At 42.2% G+C, this 22637-nt stretch overlaps 2 protein-coding genes across 6 annotated transcripts; one reads left to right on the plus strand and one right to left on the minus strand.

The window, feature by feature from the left end:
• Positions 1 to 477: 477 nt before the first annotated feature.
• Positions 478 to 21535, minus strand: LOC123448143 (clathrin heavy chain 1). Of its 2 annotated transcripts, XM_045124927.1 has the most exons (30): positions 21376 to 21535; positions 21010 to 21214; positions 19855 to 19943; positions 19661 to 19739; positions 19414 to 19541; positions 19011 to 19109; positions 18819 to 18927; positions 18574 to 18653; positions 18263 to 18490; positions 18111 to 18176; positions 17492 to 17608; positions 16948 to 17145; positions 16715 to 16831; positions 16556 to 16615; positions 16347 to 16433; positions 16182 to 16265; positions 5606 to 5740; positions 5464 to 5526; positions 5288 to 5392; positions 5079 to 5191; positions 4742 to 4994; positions 4516 to 4652; positions 4155 to 4433; positions 3039 to 4041; positions 2416 to 2901; positions 2149 to 2319; positions 1881 to 2066; positions 1445 to 1567; positions 1253 to 1363; positions 478 to 1151 (listed from the first exon to the last, which is right to left on the minus strand). In XM_045124927.1, the coding sequence occupies exons 1-30, from the start codon at positions 21418 to 21420 to the stop codon at positions 960 to 962; spliced, it is 5148 nt and encodes a 1715-aa protein (XP_044980862.1). In that variant the 5' UTR covers positions 21421 to 21535; the 3' UTR covers positions 478 to 959. The 2 variants fall into 2 exon arrangements, with proteins under 2 accessions (XP_044980862.1, XP_044980861.1); XM_045124926.1 differs by having other exon boundaries at positions 16556 to 16831.
• On the plus strand, positions 10126 to 15977 carry LOC123448144. 4 transcript variants are annotated; one of them, XM_045124930.1, is made up of 4 exons: positions 10126 to 14675; positions 14771 to 15236; positions 15318 to 15605; positions 15676 to 15977. In XM_045124930.1, exon 1 carries the CDS (start codon positions 10353 to 10355, stop codon positions 13095 to 13097), a length of 2745 nt encoding a protein of 914 aa, XP_044980865.1. In that variant the 5' UTR covers positions 10126 to 10352; the 3' UTR covers positions 13098 to 14675; positions 14771 to 15236; positions 15318 to 15605; positions 15676 to 15977. The 4 variants fall into 4 exon arrangements, with proteins under 4 accessions (XP_044980865.1, XP_044980866.1, XP_044980864.1 ...); XM_045124931.1 differs by having other exon boundaries at positions 10126 to 14308; positions 14490 to 14675; positions 14771 to 15605; XM_045124929.1 differs by having other exon boundaries at positions 10126 to 14308; positions 14502 to 14675; positions 14771 to 15605.
• Positions 21536 to 22637: the final 1102 nt, after the last annotated feature.

The following is a 22637-nucleotide window of genomic DNA, read 5'->3' on the forward strand; positions in this document are numbered from 1 at the left end:
ACATAAATTTTCCTCCCTTAACTGAATTCGATTTATCAAAAAATTGATCCAATTTGTTCTTGGATTAAGCAAAAGAAATTAATTACCTAAGTATCAAACCCTAATTTTTATAAACAATTAGTTTGATCTTTTTTCCCACCTTCAGAAGAATGAAGCATAGATAGATATAGAGCTTTCGTTAAAATTTTCTGAAAGGTAACGCTCCCAGTTTCATATATGAAATCTCTATAGAATCCTTGAAAAATACCTTTTTTCCATAAGAAAGAAAAAAGAACTTAAGTACTGTATAACTTTATAAAACAAACATTTTTTGACACAAACATTGTCAAGAAACGTCTCATATTTTGAAATCACGGGAGTAACTTCCACGTATGTATTCCCCAAAGTACTGTTTAGGCTTAATACGCCTTGTTACAGGACATCACCACCACCGTCATGTATAAGACATCAGAACGGAGCAAAAAAATAAAAGTTTGCTCAGGGAAACTACTGACCATTAACAAATACAAATACAAATACAAATACACCGTGTCGTTCAACAAAGAGCATTCTTCCAGGTACAAAAACCAAACCTCTGGACACAAGTGAACATATAACATACAGGGAGTGTTTATGTTCATGGCTGGACCAACACCGACGAGTGTACACCCAAAATGTCTACAGACTTTTTATAACACAAGCTATACAAATGGTACCAGTCTTCCACCTCTCATTCTTCAGCTGAAACCTAATCTCATTCTCATCCTACCCGATCACAATATATAGAAACCAGTAAATTAACTCGTACCTCGGCTAGAGATATTGCTCGCCAAAATTGTCCTGGTACCAAAAGAATATTAACTGAAACAACCAATAGCCCAAATCAATCTACAACTTAAAAGATACCTTGGGATCCCCATGCTCCCTGTGTGTAAAAAAACTGAAACAATCGACTTCATCTATGTTCTTCAAAAGCCAACTCAGTAATTTCCCATCGGAGGCATCCCATATGCCGGCATCGGACCAGGACCCATCGGAGGCATACCCATCCCACCCATCGGAGGCATACCCATCCCACCCATAGGAGGCATACCCATCCCACCAATCGGGGGTGGACCACCCATACCAGGTGGAGCAGGCAAGGCCAGAGGGAGCAATTGAGCGTACATGTTCTGTATAACAAAACACAACTTGTCATGCTGACTGCTTAAACATGAATAACAGGACACTGCTTAAACACAACTTGTCACTGTATAACCCATAGGAGGATTACCTGTTGAGCAACGACGTCCTTCTCCTCCTGCTCTTTAGCTTTTTCTTCTTTCTGCGATTCAATCCTGTCCTTCACCAGGTCATCTACCTTGCTTGTGTACTCACGGATGAACTGCATACATAGCAAGGATGCTATTATAACAAAACTGTACGTAATTGAACATTTCCAAACATGCAAACGGACTTTAGATACCTGTAGCAGGTAGGGGAAAGCAAAGTCCAGCATATTGTTTGTCCATGCAAGCTCGAGAGCAACATCCGCACGAATCAAGTCGTAACAAATGAAGAGGCAAGAAGCAAAACATTCTTTCTTTCCCTGTCATAGTCACAGATGCTTACTGATTAGAAATGCAATACTACACAGATAACACTGGTCTGCCAAAACAATAAAGCTCGGATTAGTTCTTAATTTGCATGTTTCTTGGATTTATCTACTCTTAGCTTAGTTGATATGCACAGGATGCAACACTCAGAATTGGGAATCTTAGAAAGGTGATTCACGGCACTAAAACCAGAACGAGAATAAGTATTTGATGCAATTACCTAAGGCAATAATATTAGCACAGTTTGCGTACTCATGACTCATTCTGAAAAAGAAATCCAAGCAGAACAAGTTTTTACACACCAACCTGCTCGATAAAATAGACAAGTAAATCCTCCGACAGCTCACGGTCACCAGACTGTGAGCATGTTTCCATGCAATCCTTGTACATGTTGTCTTTCTTCGATAGGGCAATAGATTGCTTCCATCTACCAGCTTTCTTGTAAATGTATGCAGCAATCCTCCTCATCTCAAGCAATTCATGTTTCTCAAGCTGATCAAGAGTTAAGCAACTGATTATAAAAACAATAACACCATTAACAAGCATTACATCTTCGTCTATTTATTTACTGTACCTTCTGGGCAAGACCTATCTGATCAAAGTTATCATGCATGTCAACTGACTCACGGAGCTTCTCATAGTCCTCCTCCTCAACATAAAGCTCATTCAATGCTTCATTGACAGCAGAGACATTGTTGCTCTGAACAGCAACCATGTATGGTTTCACAAGATGCAACTGACCAGCCTGTAAAAGGAGTATAAATAGTTCAGACTTCTAGATAAGAATATAAAACTGATACACCAATGGATACCCTTCCCATAATCCCATATCAGGGCAAACCTTGCGCATTATGTCTATGACTCTTGTGTGATCCAAGCGAAGCGCAAGAACATTGAGAAGATCATTGATGAGATCAGGGTGTTCTTGCAAATAGAAGTGCACAGCCTTGTAATATATCTCAACATTTGCAACCTTAACAGCAACATCCTTAAATTGCATATGATCCCATGCATCTGGAGAATGGTTCATAATAGTGGTGGCAGCATTGTCAAATTCATCATATTGTATGTATAGATAAGTAAGCTCTTTCCAGTGTTGTTGTTCATCACAAGCACGGATAAGCTTAGGAATATTGAGACGGGTGGAGAAAAGCTTGATGTGTTCCATGAGCTTCTCAGGGCGGTATCTAGCATAAAGGACTCCAAGTTCTGTAAAGATGCCCATGTGTGCACGTTCAAGTCCAAGACCACTCTCCATGAGAGAAATAAGTTCATTGAAGCATCCTCTATTCTGATAGTATTCGCTCACTTCTTCCAAGTCATCAACCTAAACAAAACAAATCATATCAGAAATAAACTATATAAAAGTGCCTCGGGACCCTGAAGATTTTTTATATAACTAGAAACATGTGTTTGAAGCATAATTTTTTTTTGCCCTGCAGGAATTTTCCAGCTTATATATACCTGAATGATGATATTGAGCCCGCATATTTGTGCTAGACGGAACTCCTCAGCATCAACACAAGCAAAGCAGACCTCCTTCCATGTTTTAGCGCTGTTAGCCTTGCGAGCAGCATCTACAGCTCCTTGGAACTGCTTCAGCTTGACCAGGGTGACAGCCAACTTAGCCCAGTTAGAGATGAAGGCATAGATGATCTTTGCAGCTTCATAAAGTTCATCATCGTACAGCCGGTCACCAACATTTTGAAGATTAGCAACATTTGGCATAAGAATAAACTCTTCAATGTCACTGAGCCTATCAATCTTCGCATATGCAAAGATGAGTTCTCCATCGACTTTGGGCTCTCTAGCCTTCTGTCTTACCATCAGCAAGTACTTGACAAGATCATGGTATACATCGGCTTCCTCAGCAGCACGGATGACATCAAGGAAATGTGTGGCATCATCTGCGCGGATGAATGACTCAATTGCTTCACTAACTAGACCTTCACGCAACTGAGCCTTGGCAACCTGACTCCAAACAGCATCTTCTTCGACACGGAATGCAAACTCTTCAGCTCTTTCTATGCTTCGGATGTTATCTAACAGAACATCGACAGCCTGAACATTTAAGTTGAACTTCTTAAATATGGCAAAAGCCTCCTCATACAGTTGTGCCTCGACAGCTACTTCTCCAACAGCAGGACCATCAAAGTTGTCTAGTCTGTTAACATAGTCCATGACCCTGGATGGGTCCGCCTTAATGGCGGTCAAGATGAGCAGGTTCTGAAGATTGAAGTTTCCACTGAATGCAGAATTCTGGAGAACAATCTTTTCAAGAAGTTCAATCAGCTCATGCGGGAGGTCAGCTTCCATGAAAGCCTTAACAGCAGCAGAAACTTGCTCAGGGCTCTTGCTTTCAGGCAATGCAGTAGAAACAACTTGGTCAATGAACTGCCTTCTGTATTCATTTTCAGGCAGTAGAACTTTATCCCAAAGATCACCATCCATTCTTTCAACCACATACCTGACAACTCAAAACGTTAGACTGAACATGTAAGCAATGATCCAACAGATATAATGATTCAGAAAAATAACATATTGACATGGCATCAAAAGGACAATAAACCATAAATATACCTAGCTTGCAGCTTGAAAAGTGAGTTCTTGTTGGTAACGTTAATAAGTTCATCATCACATTGTCCACGCCTGTAAGCAACAACAGCAAGTGTAGGATCCCGCTTTTCACAGTATTTACCAACCACACGAGAGTCATAAAATGGATTGGTAGTAAGGAAATGCTCTGGGTTGTTGTTGCTATCAATGATAATTTTCCCAAGAGCATTATGGACATGCACATCTTGGCTACCCTCGCTCACTAAGTGCTCCAAGAATTGTGTAAGCAGACGTAAGCGGTTCCTGATTAAAAGATCAAAGAAATGAGACCAGATAAAAGGGCGGACATGTGCAAAATGTACACAGGCAATGACAAGAATGAAACCTCTTCTCACACTCGTCAACTAATGGCTCAACAGGAAGGAGAGAGCGGACAGATAGAATCAAACCCTTAATGAAATCTTCAGGACACTCATCATCAAGTAGCTGCCCCACTACCAATGGAGCATTCCCAGGGTTAACCTACAAAGCAGATAAAGGGAAATAGCCATTAATATACTCAGTATATCAGAATTAGTACTAAGATAAACTATGTTTGAAGGGTTACATACCTTCTGTACATAGCCTTCAATATACCTGAGCATGTTATTTGTGTACAGATAATGAGTCAGATCTGGAACAAAACCAAAGCGGTCACAAACATTAATCAGTGGGCGGGCATCAGGTAGTTTTGCTTCCATCAGAAAGTTCTTCGTCTTCTCAGCATCATAGAAATTAGACTCTCTGGTTACACGCTCAACTTCTTTGATCTGTCCAGTCCTTGCAGCTGATTCTATGTACTTGAAGTGGATATCTGGATCTTCACTGTGGATGTAAAGAAATATAATGTTTAAGTGTGCTACATTAAGAAAACAACGGTTGAAAGATAGCATCAACTGGGGTAAATACCTGGAGCTCAAATAGGATCCCAAGAAAAAGTACAAGCCCTCATAAGATTTAAATTGCTCAAATAGTTTTATGCAACCATCGACACCTAGCTGCTCAGAGTATTCTTTGGCGGCCTTCAGATGTGTTGCGGGATTGGAGATGATTAGAATCAATCAGAAAAAAGAACAAAACCACAAGAACGGAAGTTAAAAGGGAACGGAAAAGATTACCTGCACAACTATTTGAAGGTTTCCTCTCAGATTGACCAGTAGAAGGTCTTTCATGCACTCTAGTGCCCATTCTTTTGAAAGTGTTCCAAAGAACTCAACGAGTGCCTATGAAAGGAAGTTGTTAAAAGGCCAGGTAATAATAGGTATACAGTCAAACATAACTGAAGAGAACAAACCTGTGGCTCAATGGCGTGGGTATTTACAATGACGCGTTTGATATCAGGCAACTCCGCATAGTGCTGTATCATAATATAAGACTTGTTAAACTGAAAGACAATGAGGATAGATCACAAACCAGAACAATGCAAAGATACAGACCTGGAGGGCTCGCAAGTACAAACCAGCCTTTTCACACAGTTGAGCAATGCGGGGGCGGTCGTAATGACTGAACATACCGTTAGCAAGGATGGCATCAGCAACATTAGGGTAAGTCACCAAGTTGATCTCCAAAACCTAAAATAAATTCAAACAGAAGCTACTGAGTAACAGAGGTCTATATAGTAACGATTCACAATTAAATCTTTACTCCTTTAAAAGAGCCAGTTGGTGTTGATGGTCCGTCTGCCCACTTCGGTGAGATGATAAGAAAAAATACATGGAGTGACAAGAGTTGAATCGCTACCCTGCCTATCCTTTGCGTGAAAGACTCCTGAAGCGCTGCTAGCACCGGCCATTCTCCCCAATCTATGCGTCTCGTCTCTCCCCCTCGTACTCTCACAGCCTCCCCCAATCCCGTCTCTCTTGCCGCCTCTGTACTCCAATCCCAGTCGCCGGCCTTGAGATCCAACCCCTCCCTTCAAAATTTAAACTGCGATGCCGAACCGCCCGATTACTCCCGAGGTTCCCATCCCTTTCACCAGATTCAGTTTTTGCCGCCCTATTCGCTCCTCGTCGCAAGTACTGCGTGAAGTTCATACGCACTGCCAAGTCGCTCGCTCACCCGCACGGGAACGAGGAAGCCGCAAACCCGTGCTCGCTCGCCGTGCCAGGATTGCGTGGAGGACGCTATCCTGCCCGTACGCTCGCTCGCCGTCGTTGAGCCTCTTGGAGCTCGCATCCCCTGCTGGCGAGCTCGGCCAGGGACTGTAGCGCCGTCTCACCTTCTCAGCGCGGCGCTCCGTCCACGAGCAAGCAGACAGTTCGTCTTGGTCTAAGCTGCCTTTTCCCCTTCCATCCGAGCATATCGGCCTCTTCGGACACTCACTTCCTGTACGTCTCCACAAGGTACATCATGTTTATTCTGAATCAGTTGGTGTATAGCTTAGTATTAGTAAAGTTTAGTTTCTGAAAGAGGGTGGGCCGGAATATGACATGGACGGTGCCCGCGCGGTGCCGGAGGTCCGTGAACTGGCGTAAACCCGTGCACCCTTGACGCAGCTGCAGGTGGATTGACAACTGATATACTACTGCAGTTTTTTGTCTGTTTGACATTGCCCAGGATTTTTGGTTTGTTAGGAAATACGCTTAGTTCTGAAGAGTTTGAGAGAAGAACAGTAGTGCAGTTTCAGAGGTAGACCCGTCGAGAATTGCTATTACTTTGAATGGGTTTAGAAGCACCTGCCAAGCAACCCTGTCTATTGATCGAGCTGCTTTCTTTTTCAAATTAATGAATGCGAGTATCATTGGATGGAAAATGAGCAGAAAACCTCATCCGGATTGCCCTACATTGTAGGGAAAAACCTGCATTCTATATGCATGGGTTTACATAAGCAGTTCAGAGACAACGGAAAACAACAAAAGAGGAGTAACAAATCATGGAATGTAGGCAAAGAGAACGAACAAAATACAGTCCGAGTAAACTTATAAAAAATACTGACAGAAAACAATATAATCCTTGTGGTTACCAATCAAATTATTTTGGTTACACTTGTCGTGCTTTCCATGGTAATTTATAAACAGAACATGTGTGTAGCCATTTGGAGTAGGACCACGAATATTCATATTGTTGAACAGCTCTAGAGCACGGGCTCAGATGCTCTCGCTCACGAAAAAAATAAAAAGAAATACTAGAAAAAATAAAAAAAATCAATTTTTTTGTGTGGTAGATAATTTCATGCGTGAGGTCCGCTCCAAATTTCATCTTCTTTGAACATCTGAGCTGCTCTCAGCAAAAAAGACAAATCGGCTCAGAAAATTCGTGAACAATCAACCTTTTTCACAGACCCAGATTTTGTCTTTTTTTCTGAGAGTTGCTCATATGTCCAAATGAGATGCAATTTGGAGCGAAGCTCACGCATCAAATTGTCTACCACCCAAAAAACATTTGGAGTTTTTTGAATTTTTCTAATATTTGTTTCGTTTTTTTTGTGAGGAGGGGTGGAGCTGAGCCCAGGTGCTGAAACGCCCTACTCCTTTTACATTGCTAACTTTATAACTTCTCGTAGACGAAGATTCATTTGCAAAATGCCTCAATGTCCAAGCCAACGGTCTACTAAAGGAAAAGAAGGTTATTACGTTTGTCTTTAGTATTAAACCTAAACATTGATAGCTCACATTGCAGTATTTGTAACAGTGGTGGAGAAACATAACAATAGAAAGAGGTCTCGTCGTAATATTGCAGCGAGCGCTCCAACACAATTGGTAATACATGAGCCGTCCAACTCAAGAACATCGAGTGGAACATCCTCTGATGGTGAAGATGTTCAGAACGAGTTAGCTGCAAGTTTTCCTACTCGCAGCAACCTCACATCAATCAAAGGCTTTGAACAAGGAGAGAGCTCGAAGGGTAATGTGCTCTTAGTGCATATTTTTACATGTCCTGCATGCATGAGTTTATTGCAATATCTTATGGGATTATTTATGTAGGACGGAAGCGTTCCCGTGAATCTACTCGCTATGCTAACCTTACACCAGAACAAAAGCAAGCAAGGCGTGATCGTGAGAGAGTGCGCCGTCAATGTTTAGCGCCTGAGGTTAGGGAAGAGATCAATGCTCGCAGGAGAGCGCGTAGGAAGAGTTTAACACATGAAGAAAGGAATGCACGCCAACAAGCACGTAGGCAAAGTTTGACAGCAGAGCAGAGGGAAGTGATGAATGCACGTACAAGAAAACATAGGCAAAGCATAACACCTGAAGAGAGGCAGGCACTGCTTACTAAACGCAGGATGAGCTATGCAGCTAGGCGGGACACACCATGTGATGAATCCATTGCAGTGCGATGCCCTGAGGCACGTGGTGCTTCACGAGCGGAAAACCCATCCTCATACACTCCCACACTCACCATTGGAACCAAGGGTAAGGTTCTCACCCCTACTCACTTTTGTTGCCTCGAGGGGTGTTTCATTAGCTACTGTCTAATGCCAAAATGATAGGTGATCTACAATCATTCGTGAGTAACTTCATGGACGAGGATACCATCCTTGACGAGATTATGGATGAGGAGTACTACATTTTTTCGGGTGAAGGTAGTTATACCAAAAAAATCTGAATTATCTTTTTATAGTATTGATGCTTTAATGCACTTGATATTGACACGTGCAGCCAAGCAAGTTGGTGAGGATGTAAATTTTGATGAAGCACAAGATGCCTCGGTCGTAGGCTCAAGTGTATTTGATCCATATGAGATAGTATACTCAAACATCCCTAATAGCACGCACACACTTAAGCATGTTGCAAACTGCAAGCACTGTGACGCCAAGAAATTCGAGTATGAGACAAAGTCCTTCTGCTGTCAGAATGGTAAAATCAAGCTAGCAAACCCAGAGCCCATTCCAGAACTAATGAGGCTCTGGTCAAGTGCAGATGCAGATGCGAGCTATTTTCGTGATAACATTAGGTTCTTTAACTCACACTTCTCCTTCACCACCCTTGGTGTCAATCTTGACAACAACTACACAAATATGCGATCAGGCGTGTACACATTTCGTGCGCATGGCCAGATTTACCACAATATCCATTCATTTGGGTTGAGGGATTCAGGCCCAGACCATCTGCAATTGTATTTCTACGATGATGATCCCAGTCTACAACATCGCTTTCGGCACTCCCCAGGACTCGACCAGGACATCATTAGAAAGTTGGTCAACATCCTTAGGGACAACCCCTATTCTCAGACATTCAGGAGTCTTGGACAGGTTGAGGAACTTGAGGAGTACCGAATATCCTTAAACACTGACCAGAGGTTGGACCAACGGACGTATAATGTGCCAGTGTCATCGGAGGTGGCTGCAGTGTGGGTTGAGGGCAATGACCTGATTAGGAAGTTTGATCGCAGCATTATCTTATATGGGAACAACAACAGCAAGTAAGCTATACAACCATATTATGGTTGCTACGACCCCCTCTCATACCCTCTTTTCTTTCCTAGAGGGGAACTTGGTTGGCATCCAAAGATCCCAAAGGTTGGTGTATCCTTGGATGCGGTATTACAGTCTAATGAAAATGAAGATGATGAATCAGGTTAGTCTTTTGCTATAATTTTGTGTTCTCCCTTAGATCTATACTTGTGATAGCCTAACTTTTCCTCTTCGCTTTTATGTAGAAATGAGTGCTCGATTGTGCGTCTCTGTTAGACAGTACTACTGTTATAGGTTACAAACACGCCCTGCGATATTCAACCCAATATTACATGGCAAGCGCCTATTTCAGCAGTTTGCAGTCGATATGTATATCAAGGTCGAGGGCACTAGACTAGACTGGGTTAGGAATCACCAGAAAGAGATACGTGCAGACTTGTACAAAGGTGTTGTGGATAGCATCATTGCAGGGGAGAGCCGTGCGGATGCTGTTGGAAAAAGGACAATACTCCCAGGAACATTTCGAGGGGGCGGTAGAGATATGAAACGGAGGCATATGGACGCAATGGCCCTTGTGCAGAAGTACGGCAAGCCGGACATCTTTCTAACAATGACTTGCAACCCCAACTGGGATGAGATAGTGGAGGAGCTCTTGCCTGGCCAAACCCCACAAGACCGCCCTGATCTTATTGTGCGGGTGTTTAGAGCCAAGCTAGAGGACCTAAAGAAGCAACTATTCAAAAAAGCACATCCTTGGCAAGGTGATTGCGTATGTCTATGTAGTTGAATTTCAAAAGAGAGGCCTTCCGCATGCTCACTTTCTACTAATCATGGAGTCCGGATACAAGCTCACGGATCCGGAGCAGTTCGACCGCGTCATCTCAGCTGAGCTACCAGACAAGCATAAGTACCCTGAGTTATATGCCATGGTCGTTAAGCATATGATGCATGGCCCTTGTGGTGTCCTAAACCCCAAGAACGTGTGCATGCAGGGTGGTTCCTGCAAAAACCACTACCCACGCCCATTCAACATGAGCACTATCCAAGGAAAGGACTCATACCCCATTTATCGGAGACGAGATGATGGTCGTCGCGCCCAGGTCCGACGAAGAACTCTGGACAATAGGTGGGTTGTTCCGTATAACCCTTACCTCCTACGAAGGTACAACTGCCACATAAACGTGGAAGTGTGCTCTAGCATCAAGGCTGTCAAGTATTTGTATAAGTACATATACAAGGGCCATGATCGGGCTTCATTCTCTCTGGACGAGCCTGACAATAATGGAAACATCGATGAGATCAAGAGATACCTGGATGCTAGGTGGGTTACCCCACCTGAGGCGCTTTGGAGGATATTTGGTTTCAACCTTAGTGAGATCTCGCCATCAGTGATGCAATTACAGCTTCATCTCCCAAACATGCACATGGTCTCATTTGCTACAAATCAGGACTTAAATGATGTTATATCCCGAGAGGGAATATCTAGAACAATGCTCACTGCATATTTTGAAGCTAATAGAACTGTCCCAGATGCCCGAGGATTGTTGTACAAGGATTTCCCAGAAAAGTTCAGATGGAACCCAGGCACAAAGAAGTGGACAAAAAGAAAGCAACGGTTTCAAGTTGGCAGAATTGTGTCAGCACATCCAGCTGAGGGGGAACGATACTATCTAAGGGTGCTGCTAAACCATGTGGCGGATGCGACATCCTTTGAAGATCTAAGGACGGTGAATGGTGTTGTTTTTTCGAGCTTTCGGGAAGCAGCCGAAAGAAGGGGTCTTATCGAGGCTGACAACACACTCGAGGAGTGTCTTACAGAGGCCGAGCTATTCCAGATGCCATCCTCCCTCCGAAGGCTTTTTGCAACTATCTTGGTCTTCTGTGAGCCAAGCGGCGTGCGTGAGCTATGGGGCAGTCACTTAGAGGCAATGTCAGATGACTATCGACGTTCTCACGCGTGCCCGCACATGGTGGAACAAATGGTGTTGTTGGATATCAGGAACATGTTGCATTCGATGGGGAAAGACATATCATCATTCCCTCTTCCCAACATTCAGGAGTCTCATGACATCTTCGGGGGTGAGGCTATAGAGGTCATTGAGGAGTCCACGGTCGAGGTTGACCCTGAGCATTTGTCTATGGTATCCTCTCTCAACCACGAGCAAAGGTCCGCCTACGATGAGATATTGTCCTCTGTTGACAGTGGCAATGGAGGCGTCTTTTTCGTTGACGGCCCAGGAGGAACCGGGAAGACTTTCCTCTACAAAGCGCTCCTCGCAAAGGTTCGCAGTGAGGGAAAGATAGCCGTAGCAACCGCGACTTCAAGGGTTGCTGCATCCATCATGCCCGGAGGTAGGACCGCCCATTCGAGATTCAAGATCCCGCTGAGCATCGAAGATGGTGCAACATGCAGCTTCTCAAAGCAAAGTGGGACAGCCAAGCTCCTTCGGATGGCATCCCTCATTATATGGGATGAGGCCTCTATGACAAAACGACAAGCAATTGAGGCGCTAGACAATAGTATGAGAGACATAATGGGTCGACATGACATGCCATTTGGGGGGAAGACTGTTGTGTTTGGAGGGGACTTCAGACAGGTCTTGCCAATTGTCCGAAAGGGGACTAGGCCACAGATAACCGATGCGACTCTACGGAGGTCCTACCTATGGGAAAGCATGCGGCAACTAAGACTGGTCCATAATATGAGGGCTCAAAGTGATCAATGGTTCGCTGATTTTCTATTACGAGTTGGGAATGGAATCGAAGAGGTTGATGAGAATGGTAACATACATCTTCCAGATGAAATTTGTGTACCATCTACTGGAAACGACACTGACCTTGATAGGTTGACAGAGCATGTCTTCCCCGGTCTAGGTGAGAACCTCACCGACCCAAATTACATCACGTCTCGGGCCATCCTGTCGACCAAGAATGATAATGTTGACATGATAAACATGAGGATGATAGAACGTTTCCGAGGTCAGGAGATGATATATTATAGCTTTGATCGTGCTGAGGACGACCCCCACAACTACTATCCTCCCGAATTTCTCAACTCACTTACTCCCAACGGGCTTCCTCCGCATGTCTTGAAGCTAAAGATTAATTGCCCTGTTATATTGCTGCGAAATATCGACCCTGCTAACGGACTATGTAATGGAACGAGACTTGTGGTTCGGGGGTTCCAAAGAAATGCTATTGACGCCGAGATTGTTCTTGGACAGCACGCCGGAAAGAGAGTCTTCTTGCCTCGGATACCCCTATGCCCCTCGGATGATGAAATGTTCCCTTTTCGCTTTAAAAGGAAGCAATTCCCAATCAGACTTAGTTTTGCCATGACAATCAACAAGGCACAAGGGCAAACCATTCCTAATGTTGGTGTGTATCTACCTGATCCGGTTTTCTCGCATGGTCAACTATACGTGGCATTATCTAGAGCAACTGCAAAGAGCAACATCAAAATTCTTGCTGTCGCGGGTAATGACGAGAATGGGAGGTCCAAATCTTCCAAACAACAAGGGACAACCACACGGAACATTTGTCTACAAGGAAGTCCTCAGCATGTAGAAATTTGAGTTGATGGTAAAAGCTCAGCATGTAGAAGCGAACATGCAATGCTTGCTAAATAATTACTACCGTGTACCAAGGGACATAGTTGAAATTGATCAAGCTATGTATTATTTGTTCTAGATGGAGCAACTATTTGTCTGGTTAAGTGGTTTGGGGATGCAAAGATATGCCAATTTGTTTCTTCTCTCTCGCATAGTATTCTGATGTGAATTAGTCTATGAATTTGGTACATATAATATTTTCATATATATGGGTGCAAAATCACTTAATGTCATTTCCTTCCATGAATCGTACCTACCCGCTATGTTACATTTTATAAGACATTTTTAGAGTCATTTATCCGAGAATATAAACTAATATATGACATTTTAGATCACTAACTGTACGTTCTCTACAGACTAATATAAGATTCTTAAGAGCTTAAGCTATACGTTCTCTACAGACTATTTCTTTCAGCTCTCACTAATTTTGTTTCGGACAGTTTTTCTCGCGTTTCGCTCCATTTGTTTTAAGTGCTATGGAATTTATGCTGCAATCAATCAACCTATCACTAAAGCAGACCCCACTGCACCACGACATGGACTATAATTTACTACCTGAAATGAGCCCCCTACATGCAGGATTTATTTAATAACTTTGTCCTTCCCCTTCCCGATGCAATGGTATGCACAGACCCTTGACTTGTCTTGGTACTCTTCCCCTCACATGCCTGTAATGCACCCTTCGAATATTTTAATAATACTTACCTTTTCCCTTCCCAGTGAATGGAGTACTGCGCAGCCCATCATTGCCTCTTCTCTCTCACTTGGCTATTATATTGTGCCATCTCTCCGAGCAGCTAACTCCGGATTCCAAGGGCAAGTAATCGATTCAAGCCTCTGAATCGATGAGACAATACCAAAGGATTGAGCAGATCTCCTCCCAGACCAGGAACTATCCGGATGGATCTCTCTCTCCCTCCTTCTCTCTCCCCCTCTCCCTCTCCCTCTCCCCCTCTCTCTCTCTCTCTCTCTCTCTCTGACATGTGCTCCTTCCCAATCCAATCGCAGATGGATTTTCAGACCAGAGGCTTGCTTTGTGTGGGAGTGGATCGAATCCTGACCCGTGCAACTCCATATCGGCACCCCTGCTTACTCCTCTCTATATATAGGTGTTGGTGTGTTGTTTGGCACGCCATTCTCAAGCAAGCCAGCTGAAGATTGCTTCGAGAAATTTGGTATGTTCTACCACTTAATTATTTTGCCTATTTGTTCTTTGCTATGATTTGTGAATATGCTGCTATAATCATATGCATGCAATCCTTGTTGAATTGTGAGTGCTAAGTTAAAACCGTTGGTTGTTCTTTTGCTAAGTTAAAACTGCTTAATCCTATGGTTCTGTGGTACCTTTATTCACAGTTCTTCTTCCAGGACAAGATGAGGCCACTGAAGCGTAAGAGAGTTGAAGCGCCACGCATCCCAACACTCGAAGATGTGCATCCGTACACTAGGTGGAATCTGTGTGTCCGAGTGTACCACAAGTTCCATGTGGAGAGGTCGTCTCCTGGTAGAAAGCGGCTTAACATGGTATTATTGGATGAGAAGGTAGTCCTCATGTGCACATTTAGTTTCAATTGTAATAAATAATATTAGTCTGAAAACATTGGATTGTCAAAATCTATTTATGTATTTATTAATAGGGCAAGAAAATGGCTGCTGTCGTATATGATGAAGATGTCGATCGATTTGATCCTTTACTCGTAGAGGGGCGGGTATATTATGTGTGGCAGATGCTCGCAGAACCAATTGTCAGAGATGGGGACTATTTGTTTGCAGATAGTCACTTTGTGTGTCGTTTCAGCTCAGTGACAATAATCAATGAGATAAGAAATGTCAATGAGCAGCTGATCCCATTGTTCCCTCCATTTATGCCTTTTGACAAAGTTTGGGAGTTCACCCTTGATAATAATACATATGTTGGTAAGTTAATTAGTTTCCTTTTATACATTCTAAATGTTCTCTTGTAACACACCATCAACTATAATGTTTTTCCATTCAAATGCTAGATGTCATTGGCATGGTTTTGTTTGTAAGTTCTATGGGACACGAGGACAGTTTCTACAACCGAAGGATCCCAGTGAGAAATATCGTTCTGCTAGATGACACGTATATCTATCTTATGGTTTAGAATTATTTGAATAATTCAAAGATTTTATGTTTTTCTTCTAATATTACTTGATTTTGTAGCTACAATATTGTCAAGTTAGTTGTATGGGACAAGTTAGTGACTGATAATCTAAGTACATGGGAAAAACTGGCCGAGGAGCGTGCTATTGTCGTGGCAACAATGTTACGTGCAAACCGCATTGGTAAGTTAAGTTCATGCATTGTTCTATGCACATAGTACCAACAAAAAAAATTGCTAATAGATTTATGATTTGTCTTTAATTAACTAGACCGTGGCCTGCATACTACGGACTATAGTAGCATGCACTTTGACCCGAACATCATAGCCGCACATAAACTGAGGCAAAGGTAATTGTAAATTTAGTTGAAGTTATTTTTTTATATGGTATACTAAAAAATCAGAATTATTTTTGTGTAGGATCAATAATGATGTGTCTGGACCAGCATCTCCATGAATCAAAAGAAGATGGAGAATGGAGTCATGAAGCAAAATTGGAGAATAGGAGAATGTGTTGCATAAGCTAGACTGAGCTGCTTTTGGATTGTGTTAATCAGCTTTTGCTTAAATTTGGGTGTATGAGTCGTTAAAAATCTGTTCGGTGCTTTTGTAATTGTTGATGTAACTGAAACTGAGTTTCACCTACAACGTGAAATCTTATGATGGTGTAATGCCAAGACAACTTCATCTGAGAAATCAAGTTGTTGTGTTTTCTAGGCAAATGAGAAATGTAACCTTCAATGCATGACGCATTTGAAAATAGTTGCGCACATGCATATAACTGCTATTTTTTATGTGGCTAAAGCCTAACCATATCTTAACAAAAATGCAGTACTACATTGATTTATACTTTTGTTGTTCCATTTCATTTTATGTGATTCCGTAGCGTAGCACGGGCATCTTACTAGTAAAAACTAAATGCTGACCTTGGTTTGCAGAAAAGCATGCTCTTCCAAGTTTGGTTTCAGAACATCCAGCAGAAAAGCTGTTGCCTCTCGTATCATATTTCTCTGTTAACAAAAGACGCATAAGGCAAGATGTACAACCAAATTTCACAGTAAAAAGGAAAATTACAAAATTACAAAACCTACCTGAAGGAAGAGATCGGTTATTGTATTATAATCTAATGGACAACCGCCCTCCATTTGTGACATCATGAGAGCAAAATTTACAGCTCCCTGGTAAAGAATATATAGGCCATACAGTTAGGAAAGTCATATAAAGATCAAACCCCACAACCAGGTACCAAATGTTTCACCACAACCAAGTATGGCTTTAAGGCCTTAAATAATCTTATTACCTGTGGATCTGTACGTAGGATGGTCTGGAGGAGGAAGAGGTAATCGGGAGTGTATCCAACCTGGAAGAGATAAAAAAAATAGACAACAGAGTCAATGTTCAAGCTGAACTGGGGACTACCTACCAAAAACAAGAATTCAGCAGTACCAACGCAATATACCTGCTTTGAATATATAAGGATCTTGTCGAATTCCCTTCTTTCGGCAAAAGCAGCAACGACTTTAGGGGTTGCCCTAGCCTTTATATATATTTTCAACGCAAGGTCATTGTCTACAGTCTACACCGAAGTAGCAATTGGATTAGTAAACAATCCAGACACAGGCAGAGAATGAAATTTACTGACACACAATGAGATCTGTGCGATCAACAAACACAGCAGAGCACCCATATTACCTTAACAAGATCTCCTAGCTCTTCACTGCATTCCAACTTGTCTTCTGCCAACCAATTTTCTAGAAGATTCTTTTTGTTCTGATTGACAACAAGTCGAGATAATTCAAGGGACTCATAAGCATTGAGCTTCCCTCGAGTTAGCAATGTGCCGAAGTACTGCAACAGTGGAGGTGTTTGCCCAGCTTGAACAGGAACACTCTACATTTGATGAACACAAACCGCATGTCAGACAAGCAGAAGAACCTACACTTTCCAGCAAGGAAAAAGTAACTATGAAACATTTCTATTACGTGGTGAGCAGAACCCATTGGCTTAAATTAAAGAAAAAACAGCCCTAAGCATTTTAGCACAGCAGTCACTTCGCTGGAAATTTAGCAAGAGCAGGATGATTTCTAGGGTCAGATATCAAGCACACTTGTAATTCTGACAGTTGGGGCTATGAAGAATGACTGGCCCATTGAGAAAGTATAAATGTAGGAAATGAGCTGTGAGAAGGCAGTGAATTCACATTAACAGCTCATGGGGAACAAGACCAGGAAGGCACCTGAAATTTTGCGACAGTCTCAGGGGTTCGCAGAAGACCCTGAGGAGATTCTGCAGCCAACTCCGCCGCTTCCTTGTATTTTGTTTGCGAAAACAGTTCCTGAAATCTTTGCACAACCTGCAATTCAGAATAACAAAAGGTAGTGATTAGTCTCTCCACACGTCAAATGAGATACACAAGTGCAAAAATGAAATATTCCTTGAATTTTAAATCCAATATGAAGAATTAACATTAACATGACTGCAAGGGCAACGGTGCATGTGGTATTTGTGAGACACTAAAATACCCACAGTGCAAGCATTCAAAAGTGATTAGTACATTCAGAACTGCATAAACATTCCACTTACAGAAAATGGTTACTGCAACAAGATACAGGCAAAAAATGTTCAGTGACATTAAGAAGTGCTTACTAGGCAGGAACAGGTGTAAATAGAGAAAATTGCATAAGCATGTCGGCACATGCTCTGATGGAACATAATGATACTAGCACATTGTTCAATGATCTAGCAAGGAAAGACTGTACGAGAGACATATGCAAAATTAGAAGCATAGGTAACAATCAAGCAAATTCTGCAAATGTAAACATCATTCAAAAAAACATACTAGTTATGGAGCTTACCAAGTTCTCCGCCCCAGGAAGATTAGCTCTTTTGGCAAGATTCACAGCTAGCTCAAGGTTATTTAACTGCATGACAAAATTTATTAGAAATTTAAAACGAATATCTACGGTCTGGATCAGCAGAAGAATTTATGAAATGCCAGAAATCATACTTGGCCGCTGACAAAAGGCACAACAGTGGCATCATTAACTGTGGCATGTAAGACCTGCCCTCTTCTGTTGATGGCATAAAATCCACCAGTTGTAGAAGACTCTGCTGTCAAGAATATAGGATCTGGACTGATTCTATTTCTATAAACTGCTGCGGCAGTTTCCAAGTCATACACAAACAAAAGGCCAAGCTTCGTAATTACATAGACAAGTCCATACTTTTGAGAGATCTGTAATCGAGAAGATAAAAACAAGTTAGATATATGTGATATCTAACACGGCATACTACATGTGGGACCTAAAATATATACACCTGCATGGCTACAGGAAAATCATCCTGAAAATCTGGTGGGAAGAAGAGATCGGCTTGCTTCTTGGAAAACCCAGGTTTCCCTGCAATAAATGATTTGGAAAGGTAAAAAAACGAGAATGACATAAATAGAAGAAAAAAAACACTTGGAAAGGGTAGCCTGTAAGGAAAAACATCGGTGGATAGATGTACTGGAATAAAGAAATGATGATGATCAAAAATATAACATGGAGGTTCTTAATGCAAACCTGGCTGGGCCCCCAGTTCAATAACATGTAACTTAGAAGTAATTTGTCCAGCATTAGTTGCTTTCGAGGCAAAACAGATGAGCGTTGACGGATTCTCGTTGCCAGGAACCTGGACAGGAAAAGTCAAACAAGGTTAACAAATAATGGAAGAGAATTCATAATTATAACCTCCACAAAATAATTGAATAATACCTTAAAAGTTGCAAAAGATGCTGCATGGGCTTCAAGTGCCTGGCTACGTTGCTGATCAACAGAGAAAAGTTGCATATTTCCCTTCACCAACTGCGGCCTCTGCTAGGTGAAGTAGAAAGCCCATGAATATAAGAAGTATGCACAAAAAAGTACTATTTACTTAGTGCATATATCAGCTGCATCCTTAGCTCAACATAGTACAGTATACGCTTAGAAATTTGTGAAATCGTAGTTTATAGCCTTTAACACCAAGAATAGTCAAACAACCAGCGAGGCAGAACAGACCATAACAGGAAGGGACACAAATAAAATTTTAATCTTCATATCACATTCAATCACAAACAACGGTGCATCAGGTTATGATGATGCTTATTATTATTAAGAATGATCTTTGCGAGCATACCTCAGGGGCACCAGGTGCAATTCCAATAAGCACGAGCCACTTCTCTGCCGGATCACAACGGTAGTTAATAATCTGATTATTAGCCAAATTAGCTGTCCTATCAAACATCTTGGTGGGTTCAGAATCTCCTGTGTTCCAACATCAAAAAGCAATAATTATTTTAGTTTCCATACATAGCAGTGAAATCATGCAAAGCTGGAAATGGTGCTTCAGCAGAGAACAGCTGTGATTTATCAGAGGGGTAAACCTTCAATTGACCAGTGATAAACAGATGTCTGTGTTACCAAACCCAACAACTTGGGGGTGATCCATTTCCAGAACACAACCTGTGATTGTAGACAAGAAGACAAGTAAGATAATATGTCAAACAAAATTGCAGATAATCAATTAAATAAAATGACCAAATATACTAGATAACTAGAAAAGACTTAGAAACTTTACCTGCTCAGGCATCTGGTGCGACTTTACTTTTGTTTTAGCTTCGATATTGAAGATCTGCAGGTGATCCTGCGTCGTTCCAGCTATTTGGGCTGCAAAATTTTGCGAAATTTGTTACTGCTATTTGGAAACTCCATAATATTCAGACTGAGGTGAACAGATGGTAAAGGTTGACTCTGAAATATAGAACAGTTCTTATAGATTATTTTCCTATCAAACATATAGCGGCGGTACAATATGCTCTCAATGTAACTTAATCAACTGAAGTAAGACTGATTATGAGAGAACAGTTTCTTGCTGCTATCATTTTACACAGAAAATCATCATAACCATATATCGCATCAAATGAGTAGATTAGTGTATGCTCCCGAACAAATTACTTCAGTTTTATATTCAAGCTCGGGCATTTCTTTAACAAAAATATACAGTAGATAGTAATCGACTACCGTGGGTCCAATTTGTGGAGAAAGCATCAATTCAATGAAAACAGCGGCAAAAAAATACTCTCACGAGTAGATATTAACTCTTACAGACCCCATCCTAGGACCAAACTATTCTCAATCGAAGGGATTCAATATTTTGACTGTGGTAACATTATCAACATAATAGATACCATCTTTGAATCCTAATCACTTGCAAGCACATGTAAACTATGATCACATTAGCCAACCGATAAGCAGATATCATTCACTTTCAAAGAAACTTTGGGTGTGTGATCTTTCATTAGAGGATGTAATGTATTCTCAAAAATATAAAACCCATCTAATCATCAAGATTCATAATTGAATTACATAGAGTAGATGACCAACATATTATTGTGTGTTCTGCGTACTATCAGAATGTAAGTATGGATATCAACATTTAGGCTCACAACTTCGCAAGATCATCCAAACAGTAAATGTGTTACTAAAACACACACAAAATGCAACTGACACGCAAAACTACCAGAACCTGAGCTAAAACTTGATCTCAGTTAAGCAAATAAGTAGCCCCCATCCCAAGACATGTGTACTGAGTTGAGATGGAAGCTGAAATCATTGCCCAACTATTCCAGATCCCACGATGCCGTGACTGGACTATGATGGCAGCAGTGGTAACAAGGGCGGGTCATGAGAATGAGATCCCGTAGAGCTCGGAGAGATCTAGTGAGGGGCATACCTTTGAGCGCGAGGATCCTGGTGTTGGGGTTCATGAGCGCGGAATCGGCCGTGATAGGCCTGCGGAGGGGCTGGCTGGGCATGGCCATGTCGATGATAACAACGCTGTTCTGCGGCGAGGTCTCCCGGACGCAGATGTACCTGTCCGACTCCATGGTGACATGGGTGAAGGTGACGAACTGTGGCGCAATCCCCAGGCTCGTCAGCTGCAACAAGCAACAAAGCCACCACCATGGCGGCCGTACCAGTCAGTCAGTCGCAAGGCCTAGCTAGCCCCTCCTCAGAGATCTGATCTGACTTCCGAGAGAGAGAAAGGGAGGGAGAGAGAAGAATGAAGGACGAGTATATGCGATAGTGATGTAGTTACTGTGAGCGCCTCGCGCATGGCGATGGGGGCGTTGGCCGCCGCCATGGCGGCAGGCGGCGGTGGCGAGAGCTCCCTGGAGCGAGACGGCGGAGGAGGGCTGGTGGTGTGTGCCCGTGTGTTGGAGAGATCGGATCTGAAGAGGGAGGGGGGAGGGGGGTTGGAACCAACGGGGCAGAGACGATGCAGTGTTTGGGAATTTTAATTAGTCGTGGAGGTGGAAGGTGTGCGTTAGATATGTTTCCCCGATTAGTCCTCCAACATCTCTCGAATAAGTGCTAACGCCATTTTAAGTCATAAAGCACCTACTCGGCTACTCATATACTCCACATAATAAAGCATCTTCACATAATAAAGTTCTTTTTTTTGGGGTAGATAATGAAGTTCTTCATTGTGAAGTATCTTTTATTTCTTTTTTATTAATACAGTTTTCTATGGAGAAGTAATTTTATTTAGTTACCTAATAGCCACTGCTCTGCGCCAGCGCGCCTGCCGAAACTTTCAGCCCGTCGCGCGCGGGCCGCACGATCCGCTAACCGCCGCGCGTCTGCGCCGTTAGATCTATCCATGCAACATTTTTTTCTCGATGCAGCAAATTTCGACGCGATGCAGCAATTTTCATCAACGGTTGCAACAAAAAAGTAATTGTAGCAAAAAAAAATCTATGTGATCGTAGCAAAAAAACGAAGCTGATGATGCGTGGTAGCAAAAGTCAAACGCCGGTTGTAGCAAAATCTACGTGAACGTGTATGCAACTTTTTTAGTGAACCGTTGCAGCAAAAAATGATGCTGGTTGTAGCAAAAATTAACACGGTTGTAACAAAAGTCAAACGTCGGTTGTAGCAAAAATTCAACGAACTCGAGTTGCAACCAAACGTGGATGTAGCTTTTTGAATAGACAGATTGTAGCAAAATGAAAAACGTTTGTATCAAATTCACACATGGTTGCAGCAAATCTGACGAAAAAATGTTGCATGCACCTGGCCAGCGAGGTGAGCGGCCCACGCGTGACCGGAAGAACGATTCGGCCGGCGCGCCGGGTGGAAGCGTTTCCCTACCTAATAATGTTGAGAGAGATTCTTCACTCAGCGGTGAATGGTAACAACTTAGAGCCTAATTGGATTGGCGTATGGGAGAGTCATATACCCTTGTAAAATATACATAACTTCATTGGCCGTTTTTGTTTCTGGTTAAAAATCAAGTAGGATCGGTATTATACACCTGTAAAATAAATATAGGTGTATAAAAATACACATGAACCAAGC

The sequence above is a fragment of the Hordeum vulgare genome, chromosome 4H, assembly GCF_904849725.1.
Source record: "Hordeum vulgare subsp. vulgare chromosome 4H, MorexV3_pseudomolecules_assembly, whole genome shotgun sequence".
NCBI classification, from domain to species: domain Eukaryota; kingdom Viridiplantae; phylum Streptophyta; class Magnoliopsida; order Poales; family Poaceae; genus Hordeum; species Hordeum vulgare.